The 15,089-nt window shown below is 48.8% G+C and overlaps 1 protein-coding gene across 1 annotated transcript in view; it reads left to right on the forward strand.

Annotated features, from left to right (window-relative positions):
* TG (thyroglobulin) overlaps positions 1–15,089 on the forward strand; it is a 256,066-nt gene that overhangs the window by 83,052 nt on the left and 157,925 nt on the right. The window contains exons 31-35 of the mRNA XM_025870539.1: positions 4,167–4,304; positions 5,256–5,432; positions 6,763–6,874; positions 8,809–8,888; positions 9,591–9,734. Of these exons, the coding sequence (XP_025726324.1) occupies positions 4,167–4,304; positions 5,256–5,432; positions 6,763–6,874; positions 8,809–8,888; positions 9,591–9,734 (651 nt within the window). The remainder of the gene's footprint in view (positions 1–4,166; positions 4,305–5,255; positions 5,433–6,762; positions 6,875–8,808; positions 8,889–9,590; positions 9,735–15,089) is intronic.

Raw genomic sequence — 15,089 nt, forward strand, 5'->3', positions numbered from 1 at the left:
AGGGTAGGGTAGGGTAGGGTAGGGTAGGGTAGGGTAGGGTAGGGTAGAGTTGACGGGGGAGGGGAGAGGGGAGCACAGGGGAGACAGCGTGGCACCATGGGAGGAACACCACATTGCAAAGCAGATAGATTAGGGCTTGAGCCACTTTTTTTTTGCTACTTACACTAACTGCCCAGCTGTGGGTACTTTGCTCACCTTCTAAGAGCCTTGATTCATCATGTGTAGAATGTACCTCACTGTCCACTAATCCAATTATAGTACGTGCTGGGTAAAACACCTGGCACATTGCCTGGTACTTAACAGATGCCACCCAAATCGTAGCTTCTCATTCCCAGGGCTTCTGTCCAGCTCAAATGACAAAAGGCACAAAACCCACCCCAAATGGAGCTCATCCCATAGTAGTTTGGCTATCTGAGTTCATTCTGCATTCGTAGAGTTGCAGGACCCAAGGGCTGTGCCCTGGTTTAGAGTACAGGTTCTCAGGGCAGGAGAGCAGGCTCTAAACCCCAGCTCTGCCCCCGCCTGCCTGTGCAACCCTGAGTCACCTTCCCTGAGCCTCAGTTTCTCCCTCGGTAAAGGAGAGAGAGAGAAAGAGCAGTCCCCATGAGCCGGGGCAATTGTGGGAATTAGAGTAGGGAATGCTGAAAACTACAGTGGCACTGAGCAGGTGCTCAAAAATGGGTGGCTGTTATTCTGTGGTGGCCGTGGTATTGGTGGTGATGATCCTAGCACTGAGCCTGGCTCATGGCAAGCCTTCTGTAAAGTTCTGTCCCCAGTCCTCTCTCTTCCTGCATTGCGCGTCAGTCAGCAGGTCCCCGTTTGGCATGGAAACTAGGGTCAGAGTACATACTCCTGTCCAGTGCTCTTCGAAGCAGTGTCTTCTGCACCTTCGGAGGTCTTCCGGTGGAAGCGTTAATTTTGCCAGCAGGGTGGTGGGAGTGGGGGCGTGGGCGCCTGCACAGGAGGCTGCCCCTCCTTGCTCTCACAAGCAAGCATGTGGCTGGGTTTCTTCTGCACAATGTCCTGGACCCTTACCTTTCTGATCGTTGCCCAAGCAAATTGGCAGCTTTGTTTTGAACACGTGGCTGGCGTTCAAGTTTATCTGCCGCCAGCCTTCGTTTTTCTGCTGAAGCAAGGGTGAGTTCAACACTCACCTGGGAGGGGAGCAGAAGAGAGCAAGCCCCCTTCTTGAGCTTCCGGGTGGCAGGGCCTCCATCTGGTGCTTCACATGCATCATCTTGCAAAGGTTAGGGCGACTCTGCTGACTGGTGTCATTGTTCCCACTTAATTAGTGAGACGCGTAGGGCCTCTGGTGTCTCAGTATCACCTGGTTAAGCACGTCCAGCACTGACTAAGCAGCGCCAGGATTCAAGCTGTGGTCAGTTGCCTCCGAAGCCTGGGTTCTTCTAGAACACCAACCATTCCTTGACACCGTGTGGGCTCCAGAGCTGAGTCCTGGTGGCCCCCAGCTGACGGAGCAGACGGGTTTTGTTTGATTTGCAGAGCAGACTTTTCTTCTTCTCCTTCTTCTCCTTCTTCTCCTTCTTCTCCTTCTTCTTCTTCTTCTTCTTCTTCTTCTTCTCCTCCTCCTCTTCCTCCTCCTCCTCCTCCTCCTCCTCCTCCTCCTCCTCCTCCTCCTTCTTCTTCTTCTTCTTCTTCTTCTTAACTGAGCCAATTCTTCTTCTTCTTCTTCTTCTTCTTCTTCTTAACTGAGCCAATATTTTTTAACTTGGGAGATTTTATATAAAAATTGAGATTTCAAGCTTCTCTAGAGAAAAACAGAGGAAAAGCTTTGGCAAAACTGGCTTCAAATTTCTGCCTGGCGACCATCCTCTGAACTGAGTGGCGCTGCCCTTGCCATCAGGGACCAGCTCGCCCATTGGCCCCAGTCCCTGCCTAGCACCAGGCACCCCTGCTGGCCCCTGCCTCCCCTGGGGCACTTGTGTTTGGGGCTCCCCCACCTTAGTGGGGCCGCGGGGGATGGCAGACAGCTCGTGGCAAGGTACAGGTGAATGACTTCTGTAAAATCCATCATGATACCCTGCGTCGGTCCACATCTATGGAACCATCACAAGACCCTCACAGGAAGGACCCCCCAACTCCTCCCACCAGAAGGGGAGCTGGGCTCCCCAGCCCAAGACCTTGGAGGGAATCAGGGTGAGTGGACTCAGCTCCTCTCGGTTTTCCCTTTCTTGGCTGATTACATTCCTGGGCTGAGGAAGATAACACCCCTGCAGGAAAGACCCCTTTGATCCACTCCTGTAAGGCTGGCTGGGCCCAGGCCCACTTCCCTGCCTTGTTTACCTGGCCTGTGCTCTTTGGTGTCTCCCAGAATGACCTCCCCGGTTCATAGGACAGTGGGGATTGTCTCCTTTCTGCTCCAGGTCACTTCAGTTAGCCTGAGTGTTTGAGACACACACAGGGAAGCCAGCAAGAACAGCCTCCTATCTGGCAAGGCCGGTATCAGCCTCCTTGCCTTCAGGGGGAGGGCAGAGTTTGGAGAGAACAAGAGGAAGATGAAGTCTTCCTAATATGGCAAGTAAACCAAACAAACTGAGTGACTATGTGTTCGTTCTCTCATCCACCAGACAGACAGTTTTTGAGCACAAACGCTGTGCCCTCAGACATTCGCGGACTAGTGAGAATTCCCAGATGCCGGCCGCTGCGTGACAACATGGCAATGGCTCTAAGGGGGCAGGTGTCAGGTGCAGTGAGGATGCAGGGTAGGGAGGATGCTAGGTGCCCCAAAGGAGGCAGAAAGGCTTCGCAGAGGAGCCTGGAAGGCTCTGCCAACCATTTCCAGGGAACACTAGGGAGGTGTTCCAGGCAAGAGGAATGGCATGTGCAAAGTCTCCAAGGACAGAGTGTGATTGAAGGAACTTCAAGTTTGCCTTTAAGCTTCTTGTGTTCTTTCCTTTTCTTTTTTCTTTCGTTTTCTTTTCTTTTCTTTCCTACTCTGCTGTCTTAACAGGTGATCTGTGCTTTCCTACCTTGTGCCAGGCATCAGGAAGCACAGAGACAGGCATGCAAACTGTCCACTGGACAATCATGTGAAGTGCAAGAACCCAAGGGCCTGGGGTGGTCCAGAGGAGGGGCAGCAACATGGTCTCTGGGGTCTCACCCAGGGCTATCTGGCCTTGGCAGATGTTAGTAAAGCTTTTATCTCCTTTGACAATTTTTGTTGGTGAAAAAGTTCAGTCTTCAGGCGCCTGCTCTCCAGAGCATGGAAATTGGGCTCCTGGGGAGATGCTCAAGCCCAGGGCAGGTCCATATGGCATGTAATGCTCTAGTCCCTCAGCACTGGTGAGCCTCTTTATAGAGCTACAGAACATCAGAGCCAGAGGGAACAGCACTGACCTTAAAGTATAAGAGGACTAGGTAGGTGAGGAAGGGGGTGAGCACAGACAGCAGTCCTGGGGCAGCAAGCAGTGTGGCAAGGCTTTGGGAGTGTAAGTTGAGCAACCGGAGATAAAGCTTAAAATTCAGGTAGAGCGTGGACCAAGAAGAAAGCTTAGACTTCTGTCCTGTGGGCAGCAGGGCACCCAGAAAGAGCCTTCAGCCAGCGATCATGGCACATGAATATACAAGGAGAGACTAAGGGATAGTCAAGTTGGAGCTTTCAGGTGGGGCAGAGCAGAGTTGAAAGTTGTCAGCACAGATGAAGGCTGCCATTTGGGAGAGAGATAGGACTTCTGCATGGCTTCAAAAGATAGGAGCATCAGTGGTTCAAAGTGATGGATTTGGCCCCACAACTTCCTAATGGTGGAGTGGGATGCTGTGTTCAGCCCAGACATGTCACGTAGGGCTCTGGGGGCATCGGCCAGATATCCTGTGGGAGAAAGCCCTGCCTTGGGTGAAAAATTGAACCAAATGGCTCCCAAGGTTTCTTCCAAACTAAGATTCTAAGATTTTGCAACTCTATAATTTTTAAGACCTTCTGAAACCTTCTGAACCCTTCCTGCCTGGCTAGACTCCCGGCCCTGTGGCCTCCAGACCTGCCCTGGCTTCACACAGCCTTAAAAACAAGTGTGTGCATGTGTGTCTGTGTGTGTGTATGAGAGAGAGAGACACACACACACACAGTTGGGGGTAGAAGGTGGGGGACAGAGGGAGAGACTCATCATAGAGATAAAGCAAAGGAAGCTGACTCTCTCCTTCCTTTTTAGATTTGACGACAGAACTTTTCTCCCCTGTGGACCTTAACCAAGTCATTGTCAATGGAAACCGATCCCTGCCCATCCAGCAGCACTGGCTTTTCAAACACTTGTTTTCACCTCAGCAAGCAAACCTGTGGTGCCTGTCTCGTAAGTATCCTCAGACCTCATTCTTCCTCTTCTAGATCCTCTGGTCAGGCAACACAGACCAAGTTTAACAATTCTTGATAAATAGATGTGATGAAACTCAATAGCATAACTCGGGGATCACGTCAGTATTGTACCATCAATAATATAGGAGAAAGATAAGACATAACCTATATCTTCAAGAAGCTTATGGTATAGATCATCTCTACTCTATTCCCAGAACCTATCATCCACTCATCCATCCATCCATCCATCTATACATTCATCCATCATCCATCCATCCGTCCATCATCCACCCATCCATCCATCCATTCATCCATCATCCATCCATCAATTTATCTGTCATCCATCATCCATCCATCCATCCATCCATCCATCCATCCATCCATCCATCCTTTACCCAATAGGCATGTGCTATGTTTAGCACATGCTATGTTCTAAATCTTGTGTTTGACCTTGGGGATGAGAAAACAAAAGAAGATGAATTAACTATGACCTCTCCCTGTGAGGGAGCTACCATATACCAGTGGAGAAGTCTGACATGGGAGTGGGAGCAGGGGAGATCATTCACAGAGTTCACAAAGTTTTTACAGTCCTGTGGCCTCTGGTCTGAAGATCCCAACTGCCCCTGAGATATTCCTAGATAGATCCAGTGGAATTTTGCCTTGTCTCCTCCTGTATTTCTGTGTGTACAGCTCACTCTTCACCTTCTTAGACTTTGCCTTTATTCAGAGTCACATGGACTCGCTGTTTGATGCACAATCCTCTCCCCAGCTAGCAGAATCCCAGTATTTTTTTGGGGGGGAGCTTCCAGACTTGGTATTTTCGACTGTCCTGGGCCTCTGTCCCCCAAGGAGGAATCCCTACCAGGCATTGCTTCCTGGTAGGTCCTATGAAGTTTCCTTTCCTGCAGGCCTCCCAAGCACTAAAACCCATTGCTCTCTTGCCTTGCAGGCTGTATCCAAGAGCCCTCTTTCTGTCAGCTGGTGGAGATAAAAGACAGTGCACCCTTGTATTTCACCTGCACCCTCTACCCAGAGGCCCAAGTGTGTGATGATGTCATGGAGTCCAATCCCAAGGGCTGCAGACTGATCCTACCCCACAGGCCAAAGACCCTGTTGCGGAAGAAAGGTGAGTGCTTGGTGGGATATGCACAAACTGCATTTCCAGTGGGCTGCTGGCTCTGTGGTTTTAGAAATATCCAGATTAGCTTATTCTTCTTTTTTAAAATTAAAGTTACTCATGCTCCTTGTAGCAATGTGAAGCCATTTAGAAACACATGAAGCTGACGATAGAGAATAATCCTGTTCTGCACTCCCACTCCTTAATAAAAGTCACTCTTAATGCATGTATCAGTTAGAATTCCATTTGGCTCTATATTACAGAAAATACCAACAGTGGCTTTAACAAGATAGCACTTGATTTGTTTCCTCAGAGGACATTAATGCTGCTGTTTTTTTGGGGGGTGGGGGGAGGGAGTGTCTTTTTCCCCTTGTGCAGCCTCCATTTCTTCCAAGATGTTATCATTCTTCAATTTCTGTTCTATCTGTGCTGGATATTCTCAGATATCTGGTGACCCTTGATTTTACGCTCAAATATAAGAAAAGTGTCCAGAAGCTGATTGGGAGACTTGGAGTATGTGGTGAGAGCTTGCTGACTTGATATTTGCCTGTAGGATAATCTAGTTGGGCCACCCTTTGCGGAGTCCCTCAGGTCATTATTTTTAGGTCCTTCCGGTGCAGGAATCTTACAATATCTGGCCTGGGGCCATGAACCTGGCTGTAATTGGTTTGGATGCCAAATAAGATTGGAAGATGAAAGTCTCAACCTTCACCATGTGGATGAACTCGAAAGAATCCCCTAGTTTCAGTGTGGGACTCCCACCATCAACTCCACTTGGTGCACCCAAGAGATCCTCTCTTTTTTGTCCTCTCCAGAGAGTAAACCTTCCACCTTCTTCTATGGTGGGGAGAGGACACTTGTCTACTATGCAAAAAAGAAGAAGCCATCTGGAGACCTGATTGCTTCTTAAAGAGATTTCCAGCCTACCCTGGTTTAGTCCACCTTCATCCCAGTGATGCCAATACTTAAACTTTTGGGGATTCCAGAAGGTGGATGGGGTTGTTTCTTGTTCTTCCCACAGAAAAGTTGAGAATTCAGCTTTCTTGGGTCTACAAAGTCAACTTCTTACGCCTCTGTGTGCTTTCTAGATTCCAGAACTTCGTTGCTCCATACCTTCTTCTATTTTCTTTATCCTTGTGGGTGTGAGCCTTTACAAGATTCCCCTTACTGCTATTTTAGTGAGATTTGGGAGGAGAGCAGAGAATAAGTATGTGAGTTTAATATGCCATCTTTAATTGGAAGCTCTCAATCTGATGTGTACACCCTCATCTTCATGGATTTTCACGGATACAACAAACTTCTCCCTATATAATAGAATTTCTTTCTTTCCCCTGTGTAGTTTTACTGAGAGATAAAGTGAAGAACTTCTACACTCGCTTGCCATTCCAAACACTGACGGGGATTTCCATTAGAAACAAAGTGCCCATGTCTGAAAAATCCATTTCCAATGGGTAAGCTACATCCGTCCCCTCAATTGTTTACTATTAAGATTTTTCTATGTCCATAAACACAGTGACTTAATCTCAGTTAAAGGCACACACTTAAAAAACTGCAAACCTAAAGCAAAGAGTGAAAAGGTCATGAGGAGGTGACCATACCTAAAAACCGTGGCTAAGTTACTGATACGAAACACAAAATTTAGCCCTGAATGTCAAGTCAGCTGACCCAAAAGGGAAACACTGACCCATGTCTTATTAGTTAGTAACAACTATCAAGCACTGTAATTAACTGGATCAGCCAAGTCTTACTGTGCTGTATGCGGAATCTGGAGAGCCGGGTGAACTTTTAACAGGATCACAAACTTACAAGGACTTTTAATTTGACTTATTATTTTTTTTATTTTTTTTAAGTGTGTAAGCTGCCTTTTTAATCTAACTTTTTTTTGACTTATTATTTTTAAAAATATGTTATATTTAGTTCGTTAGCTGTGATTTAGTTGTTTTAATTGAAAGTGACATTTCTGTCAGCCCAGTCTATGGATCTCACCCATCAGAATCACCAAGAGGACTTTTTACAAACCACATTCCTGGGTCCTTCCCTGGACTTACTGAATCAGCATTTCCTGGCGTGGGACTCAGGAATCTGAATTTTCAGTAAGATTCTCCTCCTGGCGATTCTTTTCTAATTTAGAATTCGAGAGGCATTCGTCTATGATCTATTGGTCTATGAAGTGTTATTGATTTATGAAACTGTGTCATGTTGCTAGCGTTGAAGATCTGCTTCTGAAAATGAACTTAAAAAGATGCTACAGGATAGACTGTCTTGAGATTTGGCGGGGCACCACCTGTGATGATGGGACAGGGTTAGAGAAGGAGGGGTGAAACCAGGGATCGGCCTGATCCTGGTGCTGGGGACTCAGAGAAGGGTGGTTCCATGGGAAAGCACCTCATCCAGGCTGGAGTTTAGCACTGGGCTTCCAAGGAAGGAGAACAAAGTGTTGGGTGGGCTGGTGGGTGGATGGGCAGGACTCTGGGAGAGGGAACAGTGGGGCAAGTGGTCCACAGGCAATCAGGGCAGAGATGCAGTCAGTACTGGAAAAAACTGCCCTGGACATGGAGGGGCATATCCACTGGGATGTGACTTGGGTTCAGGGGCTCCTAAGACAGGGCAGGAGAATTGCAAGAACGAGGCAGGGTCCCCACCCCGAAAAGGAACTGAGGGGTTGAGTGAGCTCTCAGGAGTCAGGAATGAGTGATCAGAATTGGGACACACAATCAGCGTGAGAGAAATTAGAACTGAGTCCAGGAGCACTGGCTTGGAGCTGCTATGTTTCTTCAGGACTGGTCCTAGAAGCTGAGGTTGGGGTCTAGCAGCCACACTGAGTTATTAAGGAAAGTAGGTCCTGAGATGGGGCCTGGATGAGCTGACCCAGCAAACAGGGGTACGTTCTTGGAGTGTGCTTAGCCGACATTGCAGAGCGGACATGGAAGGAGGCTGGGTCAGGGGACAAGTGCAGGTCTTTGCCAACAGACACCTGGCTGGGTCACTCCAACCATACGCCCATGGAATCCCCCATTTCTGAATATGCCTTCCCTACCACCTCTTCCTTTTCCCAGAGCCCAAAGCTGGACTTTCTCCCAATCTGAAAGGATTGTAGGGGCACATTCAGGATGCTAGATGAGCTTGGCTTAGAGACTGACACATAACAGGCAGAGAATAAATGCTTGATGGATGAATGAACCAGTAAATGAAGGAGGAAAGAGTCAAATTCTGTTTTCAGAAGCAACTTCAAAGCTAGGAATCCACTTATGCGTATTGGCCAAAGCACTCACACTTTCGGGAATCATGAAGAAAGGAACCCCTAGAAGTAAGAATGACTGTAAATCAGTAGGTCATGGGCCCCCTGCACATATTCTCTTGCCCTCTCCTTCTGTTCTCACGCCAGCTTCTTCGAATGTGAACGGCTGTGTGATGCGGACCCGTGCTGCACCGGCTTTGGCTTTCTCAATGTTTCCCAGTTAAAAGGTAGTAGTGATAATAATTCTGCCTGCCTGTGTGCAGCTCTTTGCAGCTGGGAGAGCATGCTCACACCTCTGGTCTTCTTGTGCTGGATGGGGATGGGTGATCCTTGTTCACAGATGGGAAGTGGGGGCAGGGGGAGGGAGGTTGCTCATCACTGGGCTAGCTGGGATAGCTCCTGGCCCACTAGCTGGGCACCTTTCCACAGCACTTCTGCCTGGCTGAAATGGCCTCCTTCCATACTCCTGTCTCATCCAAGACGCAGCTCAGACTGCTGGGTGGGATGAACTCTGGGTCCGTCCATATGACCTGAGTTGAAAACTTGATTCATTCACCTCCTAGGGGTGAGATCTTGGAAAAGCCACTTAATCCAAGAGCCTCAGCATCCCTCATCTGCAAGTAGGAATACCTACGCTATCCCTCTCATGCTGTTGCGTGAGGATCAAGTGATATGATGCAAACAGAGCCCTAGCACAGTCCTGGGCATGTGACAGGTGCCCCAGGAGGATTAGCTGCCTCCAACCCTGTGCTCTTTGACCAGAAGCTCATTGCAGTACCACATTTTTCATCAGTGGCTAAGATCCCGCTTGGAATGCAGTAGAGTACCCCAAATATCTATTGGTGAACGGGTTTTCAGAATTTCTCTCATTCAGATACAATCTTCCGTCATGATCATTTTCCTCCCATCCCGGCTCCTCTTTGCTCCAGGAGGAGAGGTGACATGCCTAACTCTGAACAGCCTGGGACTTCAGACATGCACTGAGGAAAATGGAGGAGCCTGGCGCATTTTGGAGTGTGGCTCCCCTGACACGGAGGTCCGCACCTATCCCTTTGGATGGTACCAGAAACCTGGTGAGTGACCCGTCCCAAACAGCTGTGTGGCCATCTTTAGTCATCCATTTCCCAACCACATATTAGGATGACATCCTTGGGCTGGGAAGTAGATTAGCCGGGAAGGATTCATTGGGTACAAATGACAGAAACTGATTCTATTCAATGTAAGCAGGAAAGGAATTTATTAGAAGTCTGCTGATAGACTCAAAGGAAAGATGACTTGCTAGGTCTCGCTAGGTCAATGACATGGATGCATTCGGCAGGAGGGGATGGACACGTCTCCATCATCAGGTTTTGGTGGTTATAGTCAAGCTTTAAAAAATTCAAGGGAGAGAGTTTGGCCCAGCTTGGGCTATGCATTCTCCCACTGCCAGAGGGAGGTTGGGGAGGCTTTGGTGACAGTCCCAGCAAGACTGGGTGCACTGAGGGAGAGGAGGGTCCCCAAAGTATAGTTAAGGTGATGCTGCTGGCCAAGGGAAAGCAACAGCTGTGCCCTCTGCCAAGGTCCCTAGATTTTTGAAACTCGTCAGTTAATCAGGATAATGGGACACATGACAGTTTCAGGGAGGGAGGGGGGCACCAATGTATATTTGACAACGTACATGGAGTTGGGATTTCAGGGTCAAGGCAGTGTTGTGTCTGTGTGGGTACCTCACACATACGTGCTCATTATATGCCAGCACATTTGCGGAGCTCAATTTGAAATTGGTGAATGAATGAATGAATGGATGGTCTGCATGGTGTGATGGAGAAGCTCCTGTACTCAAATGAAGAGACAGTAGTATCTTCCCAGGTCGGCCGTCTACTGTAGGTTTGTCTTTGGAAAAGTCTTCCTTTTCCTCAATTTCTCCGTTGGTAAAACCATGAGGGAGATTCACTCTGGTCCTATTGGCTCCTACCTTCTGGTGTGTATGGGTATGGGTACACTTGGGAAACAGTGGGGAGCTGCATGGAGACTGGTCATCCTCCCCCTGTGTCCCAGAAGCAAATTTATAAAGATGTCTCAGATACAAAAAGATTGAAAACCCTGTCTGAGTAGGTGTCCATTGGAGACGCTGAGCTGAGGTTCATTATCTCCAATCTCTCCTACTAGTAGTGGCTTCCTCCTTCATTTCAGAGTTGATGATAGGACAGATGCTGGCCCTGCTGGGGCACCTGCCCTGGAAATTAGAGTCATGGGATGTCTGGCTTGAAGGAATCTTAGAGATCCATAACTTTGATCTCTGCATTCTTCACATCTCCCAACACAACACGTTGCCCAAAGGAGGGAAGGAGAGAAGAACCAATATGACTCGTGGGTCTGCTGTGTGTCCACATGTGTAATGTGTCCCTACTCATGCTGGGACTTCTACATGGCTGTATAATTCACTAAGCATGACGGCCTGTGGAGTAGGCATTATTTCCTCCTTTTCGAGATGAAGAGAGGATGGCATAGAAAGTTGAAGCTACTCAACCAAACCACACAGTGAGAGTCAGGTTGCAAGCCCAGAGCTCACGACCCTAAACTTAACTTTCCTCTGTTTCCATGTTGCCTGGCGGGTCTTCGATATCCCATGAATGATCAGATGGGAAAATGTCCAGACCCTTTGACTCATTTCCTCCTAACTCAATTAACTAATAAGCAATTGACTAATACATTGAAAAAAGTAAAATAAAACTGACTAATAAGCTAACAGACCAAAATAGTCAGTGGTTTGGTCTCTGGTTCCAGAGCCATATCCAACTTGAGGGGCCAGGGATGGGCTCCTTGGTGGAATCTGGCCCTTGGCCCTTGTTCATGAGCCTACTAATCCCAGAGGCATTCCTTGGCTTCAGATGAGATTTATTTCAAGTTAATTATTAGCAGGCTGAATGGAATCTTCCCTGCTGATATCTACCTTGAGCATCCTGTGACTGATCCTTGATCTGAACTCACTCAGGGTTAGGGTTACGCTTTTAATTTTATTTTAACATCTTGATTTATTTTGGGAAAAACATTAGGGTTGTATGATGAAAGAGCCTCACTGGGTTTCTATTTAGAGAAGAATGTTCCATATAGGCTTTCACTAACTCACAGGGACAGGGGAGAAGTGAGTGCCCGCTGAGTATGGTGGCCCACCAGGAGACCTGAGGCTAGCTATGCGTATTGAGGGGGCTTCGAAACAAAACTCTTACCCTCCAAAACCTCCCTTCCCATCTCTCTTCCCATCCCTCTTCCCGTTTCCTCACCCCACCAAAGACTGAAAAATGTCATTTTCCATCTTCATATTGCTCAGGGAAGAGTTGGGTAAAAAGAAGCTTAAGAAATAGGTCATTTGTTCAGAAAGATCATGGGAATCAGACCAGAGTGTTACATCATGGCAGGAGTTGGCAAGGCAAAGAACCCAAGGTGCTCATTGTCCCGACTCATTCCATCTGTTCTGTTTCTTTTCATCTGACGGCATAGACCATGAGCTTTTTCCAATATATATTTTGTGGGGTCAGGCTGGGGACTCAGAGTTCTGTCCAGAAACTCCAGGCCAGGGGACTAAGATTTCCCAGTGGTACTCTCTTTCCGTGGACCCTGACTGAGCCTGGACCATGCCCAGGGCCTCCGGTGTTACCAATCCAGCCTGCATTCGTTGGACTCTTCTGGTGTGGCTGGCTGGATAAAACATTCAGAAGCATTAGCTCGTCTAATCCTCACAACCACTATTATATGAGGAAAGGGAGGTCAAGGGAGGTTAAGTCCCTTGCCCCAGGTCACACAGGAATCGTGTCTTATTCACCCAACTATATTCCATAAAGGCTGAGTTAGTCACAAGGAACGAGGTCTGAGTTCCGGCTCTGTCATTTGCCTGCCTGTGCCTTGAAGGGTGCCTGGGACCCCGATCCTGTGCCTTGAAGGGTGCCTGGGACCCCAATCCTGTGCCTTGAAGGGTGCCTGGGACCCCAATCCTGTGCCTTGAAGGGTGCCTGGGACCCTGATCTTCCCTCTCTGCCAGTCCTGGCACACGAAGCATTAGTTTTTACAGAAAAATTCTTTGCAGGAATTTCCCTAGTAGACTTTGCCCTTGCTTCTGAACAACGGCTTGGCCATTTGGTGTGTTGACATCCATACCGAGTGTTTACCACAGGGCCCTGATCAGGCTCCAGGCTGAGAGCCAGAGACAAGAAGCATAACACGGGTCCCATTTCTGAAGAATTAGCCCCGAGGAAGGAAGAAGGAAGTGATACTCACCGAGTTCCCACTGCACGATAAACGCCGTGGAACATGAGAGGCAGAATGTGCTGCCTGCAGAGGGGTTAGCTGGGCTGAGGAGGCAGATGTGAGAGAAATGGAACATCTCTTCAGCCCTAACTGTATGTCACAACCAAATCTAGAGTGCTTTTCCCCCTGTACTAATTTAGTACCCCCCTGTGAAGTTGACTTTGTTCCTCTCCCCTCGTGAGGAGATAATTATTCTCTGTGTAATCAGAGAGTTACTCAGGGATGTGGCCCGTGTTCCTGTGGTGGGATCCGCCTGGGGCAGGGGGTGAGGGGGTGTGCTTCTGGAGCACGGGAAAGATTATGCAAAAGTGGTTCCAGGGCAAGTCTGGATGGAGATGAAGGAGAGCTGGCTGAAGGGAGTGGTGGCTGCCGCATGGGGACAGGCAACAGGCCGTGGAGGTGGGGTGCGCCGTGGTCCAGCCCTCACAGCCCTCAGGCCTTCGGAGACCTGCTCACAGGTAATGGGGCAGTCCGAACAAGGCTGCTTGCAGAACAAAGGCCAGAGCTTAGCCTCCTGGGACCCGGGAGCAGGGAGCACCAAGAGTGGACCCCAGAGAGGCCACGGCAATACCCTATCTGATTTTGCTGTCCACAGTGAACAGAAAGTTCCATGTCTCAGCTCAGAGCTAAGGCTCTTGCTGAGCAACTGTGTATGCAAATGAGGCTGTTTGCAGCCCCTTCCCGGCAGTAGGACCCAGAGAGCAAGCATTCTTAGCATCCAGGGTGGGAGTAGTGGGGTGCTGCTCTGTGGTCAGGCAGAGCCCCAGAGCCCAGGGTTTTCTGGAAGGGGCGGGCCTCTGGGGCATTGGTACCTTCCTTTTGCTCTTTGAAGACAACTAGGGCTGCCCATTCTTTCCACAGCTGTGCATGGCCTGCAAGTGGGGCAGGGTCTCTGGTTTGTTTGTAAAGTCAAATGTGGCTTCTAAAAAAAAAAAAAATCAAAGCCACAGGGTTCCTGCCCTCTGCTAAGCAAATGCACTTGGACCTTGTAGCAATTCTAGATATAGGAACATAACCTGGGAAGGAAATGAAAAGCCCTTCTAATTATGCCTCCGTGCAATCCTCATCGAAGGCATAATTAGACATGTAGGTGGGGTACGCAACAGTCCACTCTTCATCCTCACTCGCCTCCTGCCCCTAGCTCTTGCCTGGTACTCAGCACCAAGCTGCCTCCAGGGACTGGGCTGGCATTTCACAGCAACATCTTCTTTAGTCTCCAAGCAACCCGATGAGGCAGGGCCTGTTGTCACCCCCGTTCTGTGCTGTGCTGGCCAGTGTTTCACAGGTGGCAAGGGTGAGGGGAAGCCCTGATTCGAGCCTTGATTCGTGGCGGATGCCGCTTGCTGTGGTTTAAATGTTCCCACCACGGCCGTTGTAGGCTACCGACTTGCTCTCTGCCTCATCCCAAAGGCACAACCCTATTAAGAAATACTGCCAGGGGGTGAGGAAAGGTAAGGAGAGCAATGGCAGCAGAGTCACGTGACCCATTCTCTGCTGAGATGAGCTGCATGGCAGGGCTCCCCAGAATGGGCTCTGGCTCACCTAAGGCTTCTGTGATGTCAGACGTTTATATAGTTTCCGGTGATCCATTAGTACAATAAAATACACTGCATACTATATGTATACCGTATGCATTCTTTACACTACAACATGACACAACACAACACAATATAACACAACACACTTGCATAAATGTCTCCTTTGCAGGCTGCCCTTACTTTGAATTTCAAGATGCATTTCCAGAAACAGAGTTACTGAGTGCAAGGGTGAGAACATTTGAATGCCCTTGATACAGATGGTCTAATTGTTCTCTGAAGACTGCACTAACTCTCAGGACCTTTGCTCTGAGAACCACTCTCTTCCAGGAAAGACAAATATTTCAACAAACAAACCAAGCTGGCCCTCTGGGTGTAATGGGAAATGACGGTGGTTAGTAGTTCTGAATGTCGCCTGAGGAGCTCACAGAATATTCGTTGACCGAAACCAGAGCCCAATCATTCCCAAAGTGTGTCCTTGGGCCAGTATCACCTGATCACTTGTTAGAAATGCCAGATTACAGGCCCCATCCAGGAGCTGCTGAGTCAGATGCTGTGGGGGGGGGGCGGGTGCGGTGGGCCTCGGTGTTGTTACCAAGCCTGGGAACC

Source organism: Callorhinus ursinus, unplaced genomic scaffold (genome assembly GCF_003265705.2).
Source record: "Callorhinus ursinus isolate GAN/ISIS: 27379988/994484 unplaced genomic scaffold, GSC_fseal_2.0 scaffold5, whole genome shotgun sequence".
Lineage (NCBI taxonomy): Eukaryota > Metazoa > Chordata > Mammalia > Carnivora > Otariidae > Callorhinus > Callorhinus ursinus.